This window comes from Calliopsis andreniformis, chromosome 1 (assembly GCF_051401765.1).
Source record: "Calliopsis andreniformis isolate RMS-2024a chromosome 1, iyCalAndr_principal, whole genome shotgun sequence".
Taxonomy (NCBI): domain Eukaryota; kingdom Metazoa; phylum Arthropoda; class Insecta; order Hymenoptera; family Andrenidae; genus Calliopsis; species Calliopsis andreniformis.
The window spans coordinates 2,872,745-2,888,736 of record NC_135062.1 but is presented as its reverse complement, the minus strand read 5'-3'; the positions used below and the strand labels follow the sequence as shown (position 1 = coordinate 2,888,736).

General features: G+C 36.1%; 1 protein-coding gene across 2 annotated transcripts in view; it reads right to left on the bottom strand.

Annotated features, from left to right (window-relative positions):
* Nucleotides 1–4,735: 4,735 nt before the first annotated feature.
* Nucleotides 4,736–15,992, bottom strand: part of Gyc88e (Guanylyl cyclase at 88E) — a 228,657-nt gene continuing 217,400 nt past the window's right edge. For both annotated transcript variants that reach the window (XM_076381994.1, XM_076382082.1), the window contains exon 13: nt 4,736–5,497. In XM_076381994.1, the coding sequence (XP_076238109.1) occupies nt 5,094–5,497 (404 nt within the window). In that variant the 3' untranslated portion in view covers nt 4,736–5,093. The remainder of the gene's footprint in view (nt 5,498–15,992) is intronic.

Below are 15,992 nucleotides of genomic sequence, written 5' to 3'. Positions count from 1 at the left end.
TAACAACCGGGATCGGCAGAGTGTCCCGGTGGAGCAAGTGTACAAGCAGCAGGTGAATTCTTCTCCGAATGGGTAAGTTTTATAACGAGTAAGAGGAAGGCCGCGAACACCCCACTCGAGGCCGCCCTGGTTCGCGCCGCGGCCGCCAGGCGGCAACCGCGGAATCCCGCGATCTCGCGAGTGAAATCGCGACACCGCGAGAATAAAAGGCGGGCAGGCCGGACCAGGCGGCAGGGCGTTCCAGCCACCGAGCGTGCACACAGCGAGCGATCCCGTGACAACGCACAAGCTGGTTCTCTCTTTTTGTAAGCGACTGTCCTCAGTCCTCCAGCGGACCCCAGAAGGTGGTGTTCAACCGCTCCTTGTGGTAATAACCGCGATCCTCGACGGGAGAGTTACCTCTCCGCGTCAACAACCTCGGGTCTCTGTGCATCACCCGTGGCGTAGCCCGGTGGACACAGGCGACGGGCCCTTCGGCCAAGGTCAACGGGTGGCGTACCCGCCGTGGCCTGTAGCGCCAACCTCCGACTCCGATCCCAATGATCCTACTCCCCTGCGTACTGTAGGCATAGCGTGGAGCAGCGGCTCCCAACACTCACCGACACCGCCGTTGAGGATACCCGATCCTCTACCGCGTACCGTAGGGAACAGCGGTTCCCAACCGACCGACGCCGACTAACCGGGGAGCTACGACTCCCAACGCGAGCGACTGGGTGGGACTCCCCACTCCCCGCGAAAGAGCAGCGGCTCCCACTCCGAGCGTACAAGAGGGGCATCCGGCCTCTCCCGCCGCGCGTTACTAGAGAGAGGACAATAAAAGACTGTTTAGAAACCGAGATATAGCTGACTCCCTTCATTCGCTACACGAACCCGGCGCCCGACTGAGGCGGTACCTTCTTTCTCGCTCCCCCCGGCGACCACGCACAGCGCGGTCACAGTTTTACTGATGATAATAATTATTATTATTATTAATTATTCGGTACGCCATAATTAAAAAAATGAAAACTGATGTGTCCGTTTTTTTTACGGATTGCAGCAACTAATACGTCCAATTTTCGTTCATTCCTTATAAAATAAGTATTTTTGTACAATTTTCAGTATTTTGATACCCAGTGAAATAATGTACACTCTGTAGGAACTACGGAAACATTGCTTTTTATTTTCTTACTATGGCATTACTTTACTAAATCGGCATTTTTAAATTCTTTTTCCTCGTTTTTTAGTTTTTACAACTTGGATAATTAATTTAAAAATTTGAAAAATTCCATAATATGTGTCGGCATAGCTGACGTGTCCTTAATTTTTTCACCATGTTCCATGTATTAGTTTAAGAGAAATTGGACAATACTATAGAGATCTTGAGTTTCTTGTACAAGACTCGAGCACAGCAAGTAGTGAACGCTACGCGTAGCTTGTACTCTGTCACCGGACAGCCATCCGTCCGATATAGGCGCTCTCTGATTGGTCGATGTTTTTCATTAATAACTGGTTAACGAAGGCTCGGAGGAAATTTTGGCTAAGGAAAAAGTTGCTTAGAATTACCCCAGGAATCACCCTTTCTCGAGACTTACACTTATTCTGGGACACTCTGTATGTAGTGGAGGACTAAATTTTCTAAATCGTGTTTCCAGTTTTGAACCATAGAGTGACTCCATCTCGCCTTCGTTAAACAGCCTCATGTCTGTGGGTAACACTATTTTTATGACGAAAACTGTAACAGCAAATACCGACCTGTCAATCTTGAAACGTCACGTGACTACAGTACCCACTTAAAGCCGTGCATGAAAGATATTTGCAGTGAATTATTTGGCAAAAAATATGAAGCAAAGGAAATTCCATTCCTATGTTAAACAATAGGTACTATAAGTATACGAATAATCGATTCATTTGATGATATTAAATTATAGTTGTATGAAAAGAGGTATATCAAACGATGCAGTAATATTACAGAAATACTTTTATCATTCTTACAAATGATTGAGGACAACGTTATAATTCGGATGGAAATGTTTAATACAGGTCAAGTCATACAAAATTATTTATTAAAATTAAAAGAGAAGTTCATTCAATATTTCTCAACTAAAGATGATATTTGTTTGGGCAATACGTGGGCATTAAATCCTTTTTAACGAGGCAGTCAAATAATTTAACTGTAGCAGAAGAAGAAGATTTAATTGAATTAAAACCTTGGAAATAAAATTTAAAAATAATCAGACTAATTTATCTACATTTTGGTCACAAATTGGAGAAGATTATCGGACTCTGAGTAAAAAAGCAATAAAATTATAACAACTTACTTGGCTGAAAGTGGATTTTCAACAATAGTTGTTAGAAAAATATGTTCTGAAACTGACTCCAAGTGAGTTCAACAATGAGAATGGCACTAACGAATTTCATTGAAGTAAGAATTAAGAAATGAATTGAAGATAAACAGCAACATGAACGTTACAGAATATTATCTTATTTTGTTCATAGTTTATATAAGAATTGTTAATGAATGTAATTTAAACTATTTCAGTAATTTTGATCATTCTGAACTAGCTTGTCTTATTGTAGTTGTTAATTTTACATTTGTCTGTTGTTAAATATGAAATTGAAGTACAAGGTCCCTAACCACCAGACGGCACCTAATACCGGGCATTGGCTATATCATTAACAAATGAAACACGACAAAACGGCGAAACTGCAAAAGTAAAGAAGAGATTCACCTCTATTACTTTTGCAGATAAGTTGCTTCATCGCATTTGATTTTTTAGAGATATAGTCAATGTCCAGTAATACGTGACGTCCGGCGCTAGGGAAACTTCCCCCATATGTTACAAATCAAAGTATTTCTCCACTGTTTTCAATATAAATGTACCGATTACTTTCCATGTGTAGAAATTACTGTCAAATATATGCAATTTTCTTCATTTAGCAAATCAAGCTTTTAAGATTATTATAATATAAACATTTGTATCGCAATACCATTAGAAACAAATGTGTTAGACCACGCACCAAAAAGGTTGAGAAACGCTGGTATAAACTATACATATAGTAAATCGACTTACTTTATATTTGATGACATTTTCATCAGGAAAACATGAAGAATCTACTGTTGCTTTTTTCAATAAGGATAGAATAAAAAGTTTAAAAATTGTAATATACAGAAATACATATTTATGCCAGGCAATGCGCTGCGTGACATCCTTTAAACAAGAAATCTAGTTTCTTATTTTTCATCATATAGATATTTAAGTGACACTGTTGAATTTGCGATATTCTTTGATTAAAATCATATTAAACACCGGATACCTAAATGAGACGGTTTCTAACAAAGTATAACTTAAGATATAGTATAAATAAATTGTTCATGTAATTTTGTTAATTATACCGGCTACGACGACAAATAGGACACGCTTATATGAACTTTTTTCATTGTTTCCGGGTGAACAATCAACTTCTGAAGTGGTTTACACATATTATTATATGTTACGCTCTCTACATAAGCATCATTTCCAGTGCGAAAGCATAAAAAATGTTACTTTTATAAAGATCACAAGAGAAGAACTATATATTCTTCCCTTTTTAATGTCTAGTGTTACTTTTGTTCTGCTGTTTTCTCATTATTGAACGTAAAAAACTATAAATATCAGTAAAATATGAAATTTGCGAACTAGCTCTAATTATTTAAAAGATTTTCTTTAGAACGCGAAATTATTAGACTATCTGGAGTCTACTGTATTATAATCTATCGAACGCTCTACTTTTGAAAGAGCGTAATGTTACTTATCGTCCCAGACAGCACGTAAACACCTTATGCACCTTTAGCCGTGCTAAATGTCCTAAGGACGTGCTGTGTCAACATTTCATTTTTACAAACATCCACATAGCACCGAATTTTTTTGTAATAAAATTAAAATTAATCCAGTTAACTCAGCAAATATCATATAACTGTTTCATTGTGAATAAATTGTTTATAAATTAGGATTTTTAATAAAAGTAAATTATAAAATATATTTTTTATTAAAAAAAAAATGATTAACTTTATAACGGAAAATATCTTTATAAAAAATTCATTGTAATACTATTTATTAATATTCACACAAAAAACAGCACCGTACACGCAAATCCACGTTAAACTCAACCGTAGAGATCAATGATGCAGTTATATTTTATTTTATGCAGTTTTTTATGATAACAGATACCACACAACGATTAATCCTATTGTAAAGATCTTTTTAGTGAAAAATGAAAAAATATAACCAAAGACTTTTCTCTTCCATTCCGAAAGTACATAATATAAAAGGCGCACTTGGAGATTTGAACTTGGATCCTTCGGAGTGGTAGACATGCAATTCTTAATTAATGAAATTTGTTTTGCCTATCATATATTACCTGTCCTTTTAATGATACTTCCAGTAAAAACAATATTTTATAATCTATAATCTATAACATATTAAAGTAGCATATTCTCACGTTGGCGTTAATGTATCGCCTGTGCGGTGTTGTATGTATATTAATAACACATAATTATCCAACTTCAAAACTAACCTACAAAACGGAAAAGAATGAAATAAAAATGTCTGGAGTTTAATTTACTTTAAAACATTCGCATGACTTACAAGATAAATGTACTTGGAACATTCGAAACTTAGACCTCTAGAGCATCTACGATATTTACAAGATGAACAGTCTTAGAACATTTGAACGTTACGTCTTACGAATATCCCGTAGAATCTACGACACGGATGTTTCTACAGCATCCTAAATTTAAGTCCTAGCATCCTAGAAATGTTCAAAATGAACTTAGGACGATTGAACGTAAATTGAAGATGAAACGGACGTCCTTTGGATGTATGTTGCTGTCTGGGATCTAGATCCTAGATTATAATAGTGCCTACTTATTCACAAAATATGTTCTACCTTCCACAAATTCAGATTGTTTGAAAAATATAATCATGCTAAACTTTGTTATTTACCTTCAATTAATCGAAATTAGATAACCTATATTCAAGTAGGAGGACGAGTTTGATCAAATTTAACATTAATACCGACAAAGCATTTGACTCGTCAAAAAGACAGTTCGTTTGGTAAATTAAAGAATTTATTTATTACGAAACGCTACAACCATTACTTTGATGACGCATTTTTCCACTTTTTGACATAGTAAAGCCAGGACAACATTGATCTTGTTTTGACAATGACTGCGTGTTACTGATCTTACTGTGAAATTTTGTACAGTATTCCTTATTTTTCTCAGAGAAAATATTTTTCTCTAATTTTGAAGCATCCAAATCAACCGAAGACGCTCTATCGTCGTGAGACCCTTCTGATGACGAACTTGAATTCGTATTCATTTCTTTGATCTTCGTATGTATTCCAGCTGATTGATTTTCGGCACGGGGTGATAGACTATCCCTGTGGTGTCTGAAATGTTCTTCTGTATCGCTTAGAAGAGTGCTGAACATGTCTGTGTCCCTGGTGATTACTGCTCCCATTGAATTCGACCTGCATTCTACAAATATGTTTCTTTAAGGGTTCTGTATCTTTCTCATTTTTTAAGGCCAGGCGCCCACTCTCAACTTCATTTGAATAAAGGACTATATTCAAAAATCCTATAAAAGTACCTGAAACGGATATATCTGAAGTTGTGCAGATTAATAAATTGATATTCGGGCAGTCGATTCCATACTTTGATTTGCCTGTAAGACTGCAGGAGGGGGAAGTGGAGGAAGTCAAAATGCGCAATTTATCAAACATATCGAAGACCATGACCTTTGACTGGATCAACATATCGAAACGCGACTGACGCCAAAAAATCACAAGAGAATCAAGCTTTCTATTGATATAAAGTTTGATGTATTATATGAGTTTTCTATATGGTTTTTACGTGCCTTTCTGGTTTTCTCACGTGTAAGACATTCAAAGAAATCGTACTCTCCCGAGAAAGTATCGCCTGATTTCAATCAAAAACTCAGTATTTGACGCTTATTTTATAACCTTTTAAGTGATATGCGTTAAACTTTGGGGAGATTTTCCATTTTTGGAATATAACGCCAAGAATATAGAGAAGTGCTGATGTGCGACAAAGTTTTTAAACTAGTTTTTAAACTACCCTATACATGGGATAAATTTTTAATCGAAGCGTATTATGTATTAACAAACTCCTTAAACTGTATGATTCTACTGGGTTGTATTACTTCCTAAGTGTTAAATGTTTTTTATTGCTTTACAGGGGGGGGGGGGGGGGGGGGGGGGACGTAATGTACAGAGTTGAATTCACGCTTTAGTTCTCTCTGTATCGATATGCAGTGTTAGTATACATCACACATGCATTTTTACAACCTGTCAGTAAGCACTACTACAAATACCATGTAGGTGAGTCAGTAGCTGCCATTTTTAAAGTTTTGACGCACTTTACGATTCTACCATTGCACGACATTTCATAGTCCATAGCAAATTATATTCTTTCTTCTTTACTTTCCTCCATGTTGCATTTGCTTGCAACGGTGGGATTCTCAAAATATATAATATTCTGTCTGTATTATAAAATATTTGTATATAAGTGTGGTATGTCTATCTTAAATTTGTGTATAGTAGATTTTACTATCGTATTATTTTGTATCTTTGCAGCTAGGGTAACCCCTATGGAGGACAGTGGAGGATTTTAAAGTGTACTCAATTGTCCAATGAACTAAGCAATTGGTCTACTTTTTTCTTTTTTCATGTATGCATAATTTAAAGTAAGAACAAATATAAATAAACATCTAAGTTCATAAGAATTACGTAGTGAATTATATGTAAGCTATAAATAATTTTAATACTTTTTAGATTTCATTAATGTCAGTTCGCTAAATGACGTCAGTTGTAGGATTAATTGAAAATAATCAATAGAAGATGTTATATGTACATACCTACATTGTGCGTTTTCACCTCTAATTTTTGATTTCTATTATATTTGTATAATTTAAGAGGTCAACCAAGACCGGTGCGGACGTGGTTTAAAAGTTTTTCATCAAAATTTTAATAAATTTCCACGGTTTTAATGAAAAACTTTTAACCTGCTGCTTAACCTGATTAACCTGCCCTGGTTTGCATCATGATTAATTAACCTTATTTGAAATACTCGATGCGTATACGTATATACACACACACATGCGCTCGTTCACGTATTTATACATTTTAGTTCTCTCCGACGGTACGCAACGGTACGCAGTGCTACAAACGTGACTTTAAGGGAGTTTGTTTCCCCTATCCTCGTCTGTGTCGTGAGATATTTGTTTGATGTACGAAAAATTCTAATTTAAAAATTTGTTGGTGCGGAAGACTATTCCGTATAGCATCCAAATCTTAAATACCAAATAATAAATATAAGTACATGGATGTCGCAACCAACAATCCTTCCGCCATTTCGGCACTGACAGTAATATATTATTACATATGCAGCTGCAGATAGTGCAGAGTCAATTAGAATGAAAATGCAATATGCTTTCTGAGTACTCTGTCGAGATTGTAATTTGGCTTTAATGAATATCTGCGATCGAATGTTGAGATTGTAGGCTGTGAAATTCGGAAGACAGTTTTCTTTGCTGACCAGAAATTTGTATTTTCGTGCAGGAAAAGAAGACAAAGATTAATGTAAATAATGTGAATACGCACGCATATTTGTTGTACGTCAATAAAAAACATTTAACACTTATGAACTAATACAACCCAGTGGAATCATACAGTTTAAGGAATGTGTTAATACATAATACGCTTCGAGACCGATTAAAAAATTATCTTGCGTGTAGGGCTCGTATCTAGTTTAAAAACTTCGCCGTGCACCTACACTTTTCTATATTCTTAACGTTATATTCTAAAAACGGAAAATCTCTCCAAGGTTTGGAGAATTTGGTTTTGGAGAATCCAAGGTTTTGGATTTTTAAGCGCTTACCGCTTAAAAGGGCATAAAATAAACTGCAAATACTGAGTTTTTGATTAAAATCGGGCGATAATTTTTTAGGAAATGCAATTCCTTTGAATTTTCTACACATGAGAAAACCAAAAAAACACGTAAAAACTGTATCAAAGAACATGTATGTATAATGTATCAAATTATATATCTATATATGAAGCTATCAATCAAGAAAGCTTGATTTCCTCCCCCTCCTGCAATTCTATAGGCAAAACAAAGGGTGGAATCGATCACCCGAATATCAACTTATTCATCTGCAAAACTTCAGCCAAATCCGTTTCAGGTACTTTTGTAGGGTTTTTGAATTTAATCCTTTATTATTCGAATAGGATACACAGTTTTCAATATATGTACATATATTCCCAACACTGTATATAGTGTTTCGACGAAAAGGCAACCATTGACTAATAATTATGGAGACTGTTCAATAAAAACTAAAAGTAGGGCCACACTATTTTTACATTACGATACACCTTATATCATTGGGACTTTAAATCGTTCAAAGAATATTTCTAGCAAAAATCTTGCTGTTTGCACTATATTCTGCTTTAATAATCACATCAATGTGTAATTTTATTACTATAGTATTCGATGAAAATAATTGATTATACTAATATGGTAAGCAGAGACTGAGGCTTTTCAAATTTATCTTATTTTTGAAAACAATTATTTAGTAAGTTTTTGGAAAACCTAGTACCTTAAAACGAACAAAGTTTATAATGTGAACGAAATAAAGGGGGGAAGAAAGGATTACAGCAAAACATTTGCTTTTCTTGTGTAAATAAGGATACATAATTTTTTATCGAATAAACGTCACCTGAAAAGTAAACTGTGTGGCTTCTACAGTGTACAGGGTGTAAAAAAAAGTAATGGTCACAGCTTCTGAGGGTGAAGGAAGACCTCTGGATCGGAGGACATTTAGAAAAAAGATTGCCGCAAAATTATTTATAATAATGAAAAAAATTGTTAAATCTTTTTTACAAAAATGTGTTCTGTGTCGAGTAGAAAAAAAGTTTAAAAGGAACCATGATCCAGGAACGCACCATTTAGGTGTTACAAAATTGTTAATTGTGTGTGTTACCCACTCTCATTTCTGCGCATATGTTAACAATTCTATAGCACCTAAACGGTGCTATAAAATGTCTACTTTCACTCCTAGAAGCCGTGATCATTACTTGTTTCGCACCCTGAACAACGTGTAAGATATATAACTTTCAGTATTTTGAAGGGTTGGAGGGTCCAAGCTAGGTTTAAATAATGTATAAAACATCCTTTGGGTGATCGAAATTACAATGACTGAAGTTACAATGACAGCAATATCAGCCTCACACTTTCATACACCCGGCGACAAAATCGGCTTCCCTCAGAAAATGGCAATGTCGGAAGCCGGGCTCCCTAATGTCTGAGAATCACTGGCGGGATCCGTAGCTTACGCGAGATAGGTGCACAAACTTTTATTTATTTGGCTGAAATAGAATTTTGCTGGACTAAACATTATATGTAAAAGCGATTTCGTTCACTGGGTAGCGATATAAAAATATGATGGACTCGATTCTTAATTTGGTTGTAATATAGCTAATATGCATCGTGGGTAGGTGAACGCACGAACTCGTCATATCGGCTTCCCAGCAATGGAAGGCGAAGGAAGGCGTTCTGCACGCGCCGACCCCTGCATAGGTCGCCGCCGCATAAGAGCTTCTCACTCATGCATAAAGATCTGTCCTTGTTCAGCGCCATCTCTGTGTACCGCATCACTGTGGCCGTATGATCTCTGTTCCACACACAGAAATGACAGAGAGCATGTGATCACTGCCATGCGGCAGACAGAGATGGTGCTAATCACGGCACTCTCTCTATCATTTCTGTACCGGTAACTGGCGCGAAACTAGCGCAGAAACGAATGCGATACTCCTTTCTTCGCCTTTCTTCATGGCGAATTCATGCGTTCACCTGCCCACGATGCATATTAGGTGTATCACAACCAAATTCAGAATCGAGCCCATCATATTTTTATATCGTTGCCCAGTGAACGGAATCGCTTTTACGTATAATGTTTAGTCCAGTAAAATTCTATTTCAGCCAAATAAATAAAAGTTTATGCACTTATCTCGCGTAAGCTACAGATCCCGCCAGTGATTCTCAGACATTAGGGAGCTCGGCTTCCGACGTTGCCATTTTCTGAGGGAAGTCGATTTTGTCGCCGGGTGTATGTATGTATTATTACACCTTTAGTCATTTTGAATTTGGATCTCCCAAAGGATGATTTATATTTTATTTTCGTATTCAGCAGAATGCCTAAGCTTATTGTTGGTGTTTCAAATTATGTACGATTGTTCCGTCTTTTACCAGACATTTCGCACTTTCATTTAAGTAAAGCTTTTTGTTAATATCTCAGAAACTAAAACCGGGTGGCGATTATATGTATAGGAGAAATTTATTCATAATGTTGAATTTTACGCCATATTTCAATTTTATTTTTCTGCTAGACAATAATTTATCGAACAGCTTCTGCTTCATAGATTTATACTCGAAAGTATGTTTATGTCATGACAATCATGTATTCTTACAATTAGTCGATATTGCAAAGCATATAGGTACACTTTGCCATACAAAAGAAAATTGATATGGGTTTTATTTATAGCGAAAACGCTGTGTTTATATAGTGATCTATGTCAAACTCATATTTGATTCTAATTACATGCATTTTCTGGCATGATAAAACTTTAATTAAACGGATAGCATAGATACTGAAAAACGCAACAGGTGGAGAACCGTGAAAAAGTGGTATTAGTGGGAGAAGTATTCTGCAAACATTACATCGAGAAAAAGTCCATCCACATAATTATACTTACATCAAGAACTACATGGAGTCAATTATTCATTTTAATCATATTCGATTTTGTATTAGAATTAGGTAACGCTTTTCTTTCTGAAATTCTTATTACAGATAAACCTTTATTCATGAATTGCGGACAATATGTGCATAACTGAGTTGTTGAAAATGAATATTTGCAGAATCATAGTACGCTAAATTTCTTTGCCAAGAGATGCCATACAGTACAATTGTGTATAACGAAAGTTTTTTACAAATATCTGAGAAGTTAAAGCTGACCGTCAATTTTTTCGAAGGAAAAAGTTGTTCAAACTATCGTTCTTTATAATATATTTAAAATTCGTCGAAATGGGGATGGGAGGATAGTACTTCTACAGGTTCACCTGAAGTTCACTCCATGGGGACTTGAAGATATTTTTAGATAGGTGTTTTTAGACACTTTTCTTGAATTTGATGTACAGGGTGTCCCAGGTTTTAAGGATCAAACTTTGTCAATATATTCTATGGCACTAAATAAGAAAAAAATGTTATGTAAACGTAGGTCACATAGAGCGTTATTAAAAAGTTATAACAAAATTACGGAATTCAAGTAATATAAGAATAATAACCGACTTCTTGTTACTGCGAGCATTGGATCGAATAGATCAATGTATTTACTACTTAACTTTCAATCTTAGGTGACCTCAGATAGTGTAACAACCAGCTGCGATTTCGACTATGAGGAAATCGAGTTTTGACAGACAATTTTCTTCTTGCATTCAATAAATAATAGGTGATAATTAGATCTTAACAGTGGCAGTGATATAAACCCCTAATTCAGGCTTCGGAATTAACTGCTCTTTTCGGCCGATTTTCGAAGGCGACGCCTCCTTTCTCCCTCGCACGTCACTTCTCTCCGCGGCGGCCCTAGTGCTCGGAAGGCCTCAGGCGCGTGCCACAAGAATCGCGCGTCAGGGGATACCACTGACAAAACAAAAACGCATCAATAATATTACCTCATGGGTGATGTGGAAATCTATGGATATAAGTGACGTCGCCCAAATGCGCTACGCGCGATTTTTGTGGCACGCACCTGAAGCCTTCCGAGCACTAGGGCCGCCGCGGAGAGAAGTGACGTGCGAGGGAGAAAGGAGGCGTCGCCTTCGAAAATCGGCCGAAAAGAGCAGTTAATTCCGAAACCTGCCCTAATTCATAACCCTAACCTCAAATCCTTAATCGAATCCTCGCGTCAGCGACACGCGGCGCGCGTGCGCGCACACAACAGAACGCTTCCCACTACACGTGCGCACAGGATTAGTACGTCACCAGAGCGACATCCTATGGCGTGCGATAGAACACACGTTGACGACAGGATGACGACCGGATGATGACAGTACGAGCCAATATAGGGTTATCGTTGTATCGGCCGCCCTACTCTGCTCTTGTTCGTCTTGAGTGATCAGTGCGTATGGGAAGCGTATAGAGAAACTCAGTCAAGTAATCAAACTCACGTTTATTACTTCGTGCGCCTACAATGGAAGCCGGGCACGCTCTGTCTTCGCTTGCGTACCGCGCGCATGCGCATCGCTTTTTCCCCTACTCCCCCATTTGGGAGTACGGAACGCTGGTCCCCACACCAATCAACAAGCAACGCTCTCTATACGCCGGCGCAAACACTACCAGACGCTTGCGCCATGTGGTTACTATTCCTATATTACTTGAATTCCGTAATTTTGTTATAACTTTTTAATAAAGTTCTATGTGACCTATGTTTACATAACATTTCTTTCTTATTTCGTGCTACAGAATATACTGACAAAGTTTGATCCTTAAAACCTGGGACACCCTGTATTAAAGGCATTATTTCAGTTGACTTAGTTTCCATTAAAGCTATCACAATTATCCTGATTGAAAGTGCAGCATCTATCCCAAATGCCCAGGAGAAATGCCACACTCTCCTATTTTCGTGTGCTTTGTAAAAGATAATCTATTCCAGCAAAAAAAACATTCCATAGAATGTTTAACGTATTACTAAAATTAGAGTATGAAAAACTATAAATTTTTAATTACTATTATAGTAGAAATAAACACTAAATATAATTATGAGGGCAACGTGCGATAGACTATTTTCAAAAGACTGCAAAATTTTCAAGAATAATGATGAAAACTTATCCTCGTTCTACTAATGTAACTAAATAATTTTTACCGCCATTTATCAAATATCGATAGTGGGTCATCTTTTCCGTATTTACTCTACTGTTTATCTTAACAAAAATATTGTTTAAATAACAGAGATATTTAGGAATCACCATTTAAATGTCGCACTCTGTATACTGGAACGCATTATTGGGTCGAATATTCCGCTACACTCCACTGCTGTGTACGCTTGACAGCGTTTCTCAACTTAATTTAGGGTGCGAACGTATTACTGACATGTCACGTGAAATTACGTTACATATAATAGCAAATTTTATATTATACCAAAATTGGTCTAAGACAAGGGAAAGTACCTCGGCTCACCCTATAGGTTTCCATAGTATGTAACGTGAATTCACGTGACGTGACAGTAATGTGTCAAACCCATGTTCATACAAGATAGTAAATGTAATGTACATATAGAGACATGAAATTACTGAAAATCTTATTAGTTAATATACTTTCCAAATAAGATTTCCGAAACTGCTAGCACACGTCAATTCGTTGTTAAAAAATACATATAATCGCCTATTTTATACTTTTTGCTTATACCTAACCATTTTCAAGATATGAGGCTAAACACGTTTTGCAATTCAACCTTAGAAACAATTTTACCGACACCCTTTTAACATCGATAATAACAGAAAAATTTGAAAAAACTTTACTTAAATTTTGTAGGCAGATCTTAAAAACGTACATAAATTGAACTTTCAACACATTGAGAAATTAGCAGGAAAAGTGGGACAAATGCATTGTAATTAAACAGAAAATACATTAAGTATGGAAATCCTTTGTAAAAAGATTCCTGTTTTGGCACATATTTTGCAAAGATTTTAAGACAGTTAAACGGTCTTGGTTACGTTCTTTACCTATCGAGGGCTGGTCAGAAACCGATTATTGCTTAGGATATAAGCGTCTTGGTGGGCGTCACTATTAGGGGGCTAACAATGGTCGTATGCATACATGATTATTTAATAGGTATTGAGGTACACTGATGTGTATAACTGGATATAGTATAAGGCTTCTGAGCATAGGGCTGTTCTTGGAGTAATTGTGTAATATATACCGCTGAGCGAGGTAAGTGGTACTAAGGTTTTCCACTCACACTACGAGAGGTTTTCCATTTTCATGCATAGTCGTAACTATTTCTAGCTAATTCTCTGCAAAATAGTAGTCTACGAGGTTTGCAGATGATATTTGTCATTGATTTGTAATTATTTCCTCGTATATTTTTACCTGATACTGCAAGATATACAGGGTGTTTCTTTTATCTTGCACATCCTAATATCTTTATTTTTAATGATTCAAGAAAATGTGTTAGGACAAATTTGTTTACTTCAAAGCTAAGAATATTATGATCCATGTTTTTTCTTCCAAAGTCAGTTTTTATCGAGTTTTGTAGTTCATCTCCATGTACATTAATTTGTATTTTTTATGATGTGGTATTACAGTGCACATCAAGAGGAATTCAACGAACTGTGACACTATGACCTTTAAATGATCTTGGATGAAAAAAGCACGCTAGATTAAAGGCGATTGAAAAATTTTACACTTTTGGTTTTTTGTAAGTAATTGTATTATTTTATTATTATTTTAATTATTTTACATTTACTCTACAATACATATTTAAAATGGTGTCCATCAGATTCGAGACTTTTTCGAGCGTGGGAAAATTTTTACTTGTACGGTCAATCATTACTGAAGGAATGGTTCCACAAGCGTATAAAATTCTTTCCTTCATATTTTTTAGTGTGGTGGCATGATTTTATCATTCAAGATCATTTAAAGATCATAGTGTCACAGCTCAGTGAATTCGTCTTGCTATACACTATAATGCTACATCATGAAAAATACATATTAATGTGCAAAAAATGGCGATGACTTTCAAAACTCGGAAAAAATGATCTTGAGAGAAAATAACATAGATCATAACATTCTTAGCTTTAAACCAAACTATATAGTTTACCCTAACACATTTTTTCGTATCAGCAAAAATAACAAAGATATTAAGATGTGCAAAATAAAAAAAAACATCCTATATGAAGAAGGAGCCCACACATATAACTAGGCAAAGTTTAATATCATTTACTTCATTCTGCGCATGGTAGGTATATTTTTAAAAAATGGCGCAGTTCAAATATTCAGAACGGATGGAGTCTTCTTGGTGAGGGGAGGGAATCATAGACGGAAGGGTGGAGTGATCGCCGCCGTCATTTGCTTGTGGGCAATACGTGGTGCCGCCTGTGGCATATCATAGAGTTAATTTAAATTCAAGAATTATTTGACAGGCCAAACAAAATGAGGTTAAAAACTCGAACGCTGACTCCTTCTAATCCAAGTGTAATAGAAGAAGCAATAAAATTAAATACATACATAAATTTGATTTCTCATTATTCAAGCTTTAGAGATACCACTTCCCAGAAAATGCAAAAGAAAAAACTGATTCTGAATGCACAGAGGTATTCAATTAACAGGGATTATACTACACTATGTTTTTTATAGGGATAATACTTGTTTTTCACGCAATATAATACTTTATTTCTACTACTACAATTATGTGTCCCAAAACAATAATTGAATGACATTAACGAAAAAACGTAGACTAAAGCAGTGTATATCGTTTATCGTTTTATAAGAATATACAATATTGGCGGTATGAGTTGTCAAGCGATTTAAAATTTTAAATCACGGGACTAATATTAGTACTTAAATTCAGCTGTAGTGTGCACTGCGTGCTGTCCACATGCATATGGCAGACGCTACTCCGCTCTGAAACAGGTCGGCTTCACCCCCTCGTCTAAAAGTCCACTTAATGCTCTATCCTTTAGATTCATGCTCATACTGTATCTAGTTATACAGAATGGGGCACCTAAAACAGGCCATCTGAATAACTCGCTTGCTTGTAATGATAAGTCAAACTTTTTGTTTTAATAGGACGATATAATTTTTTATTTATATTCTGACAAAGCCTTTCTAAACGAATATAATGACGTACAAATGACAGTCATTTAAAGTTACACAATTTAATGCTCCATCGATAAAATG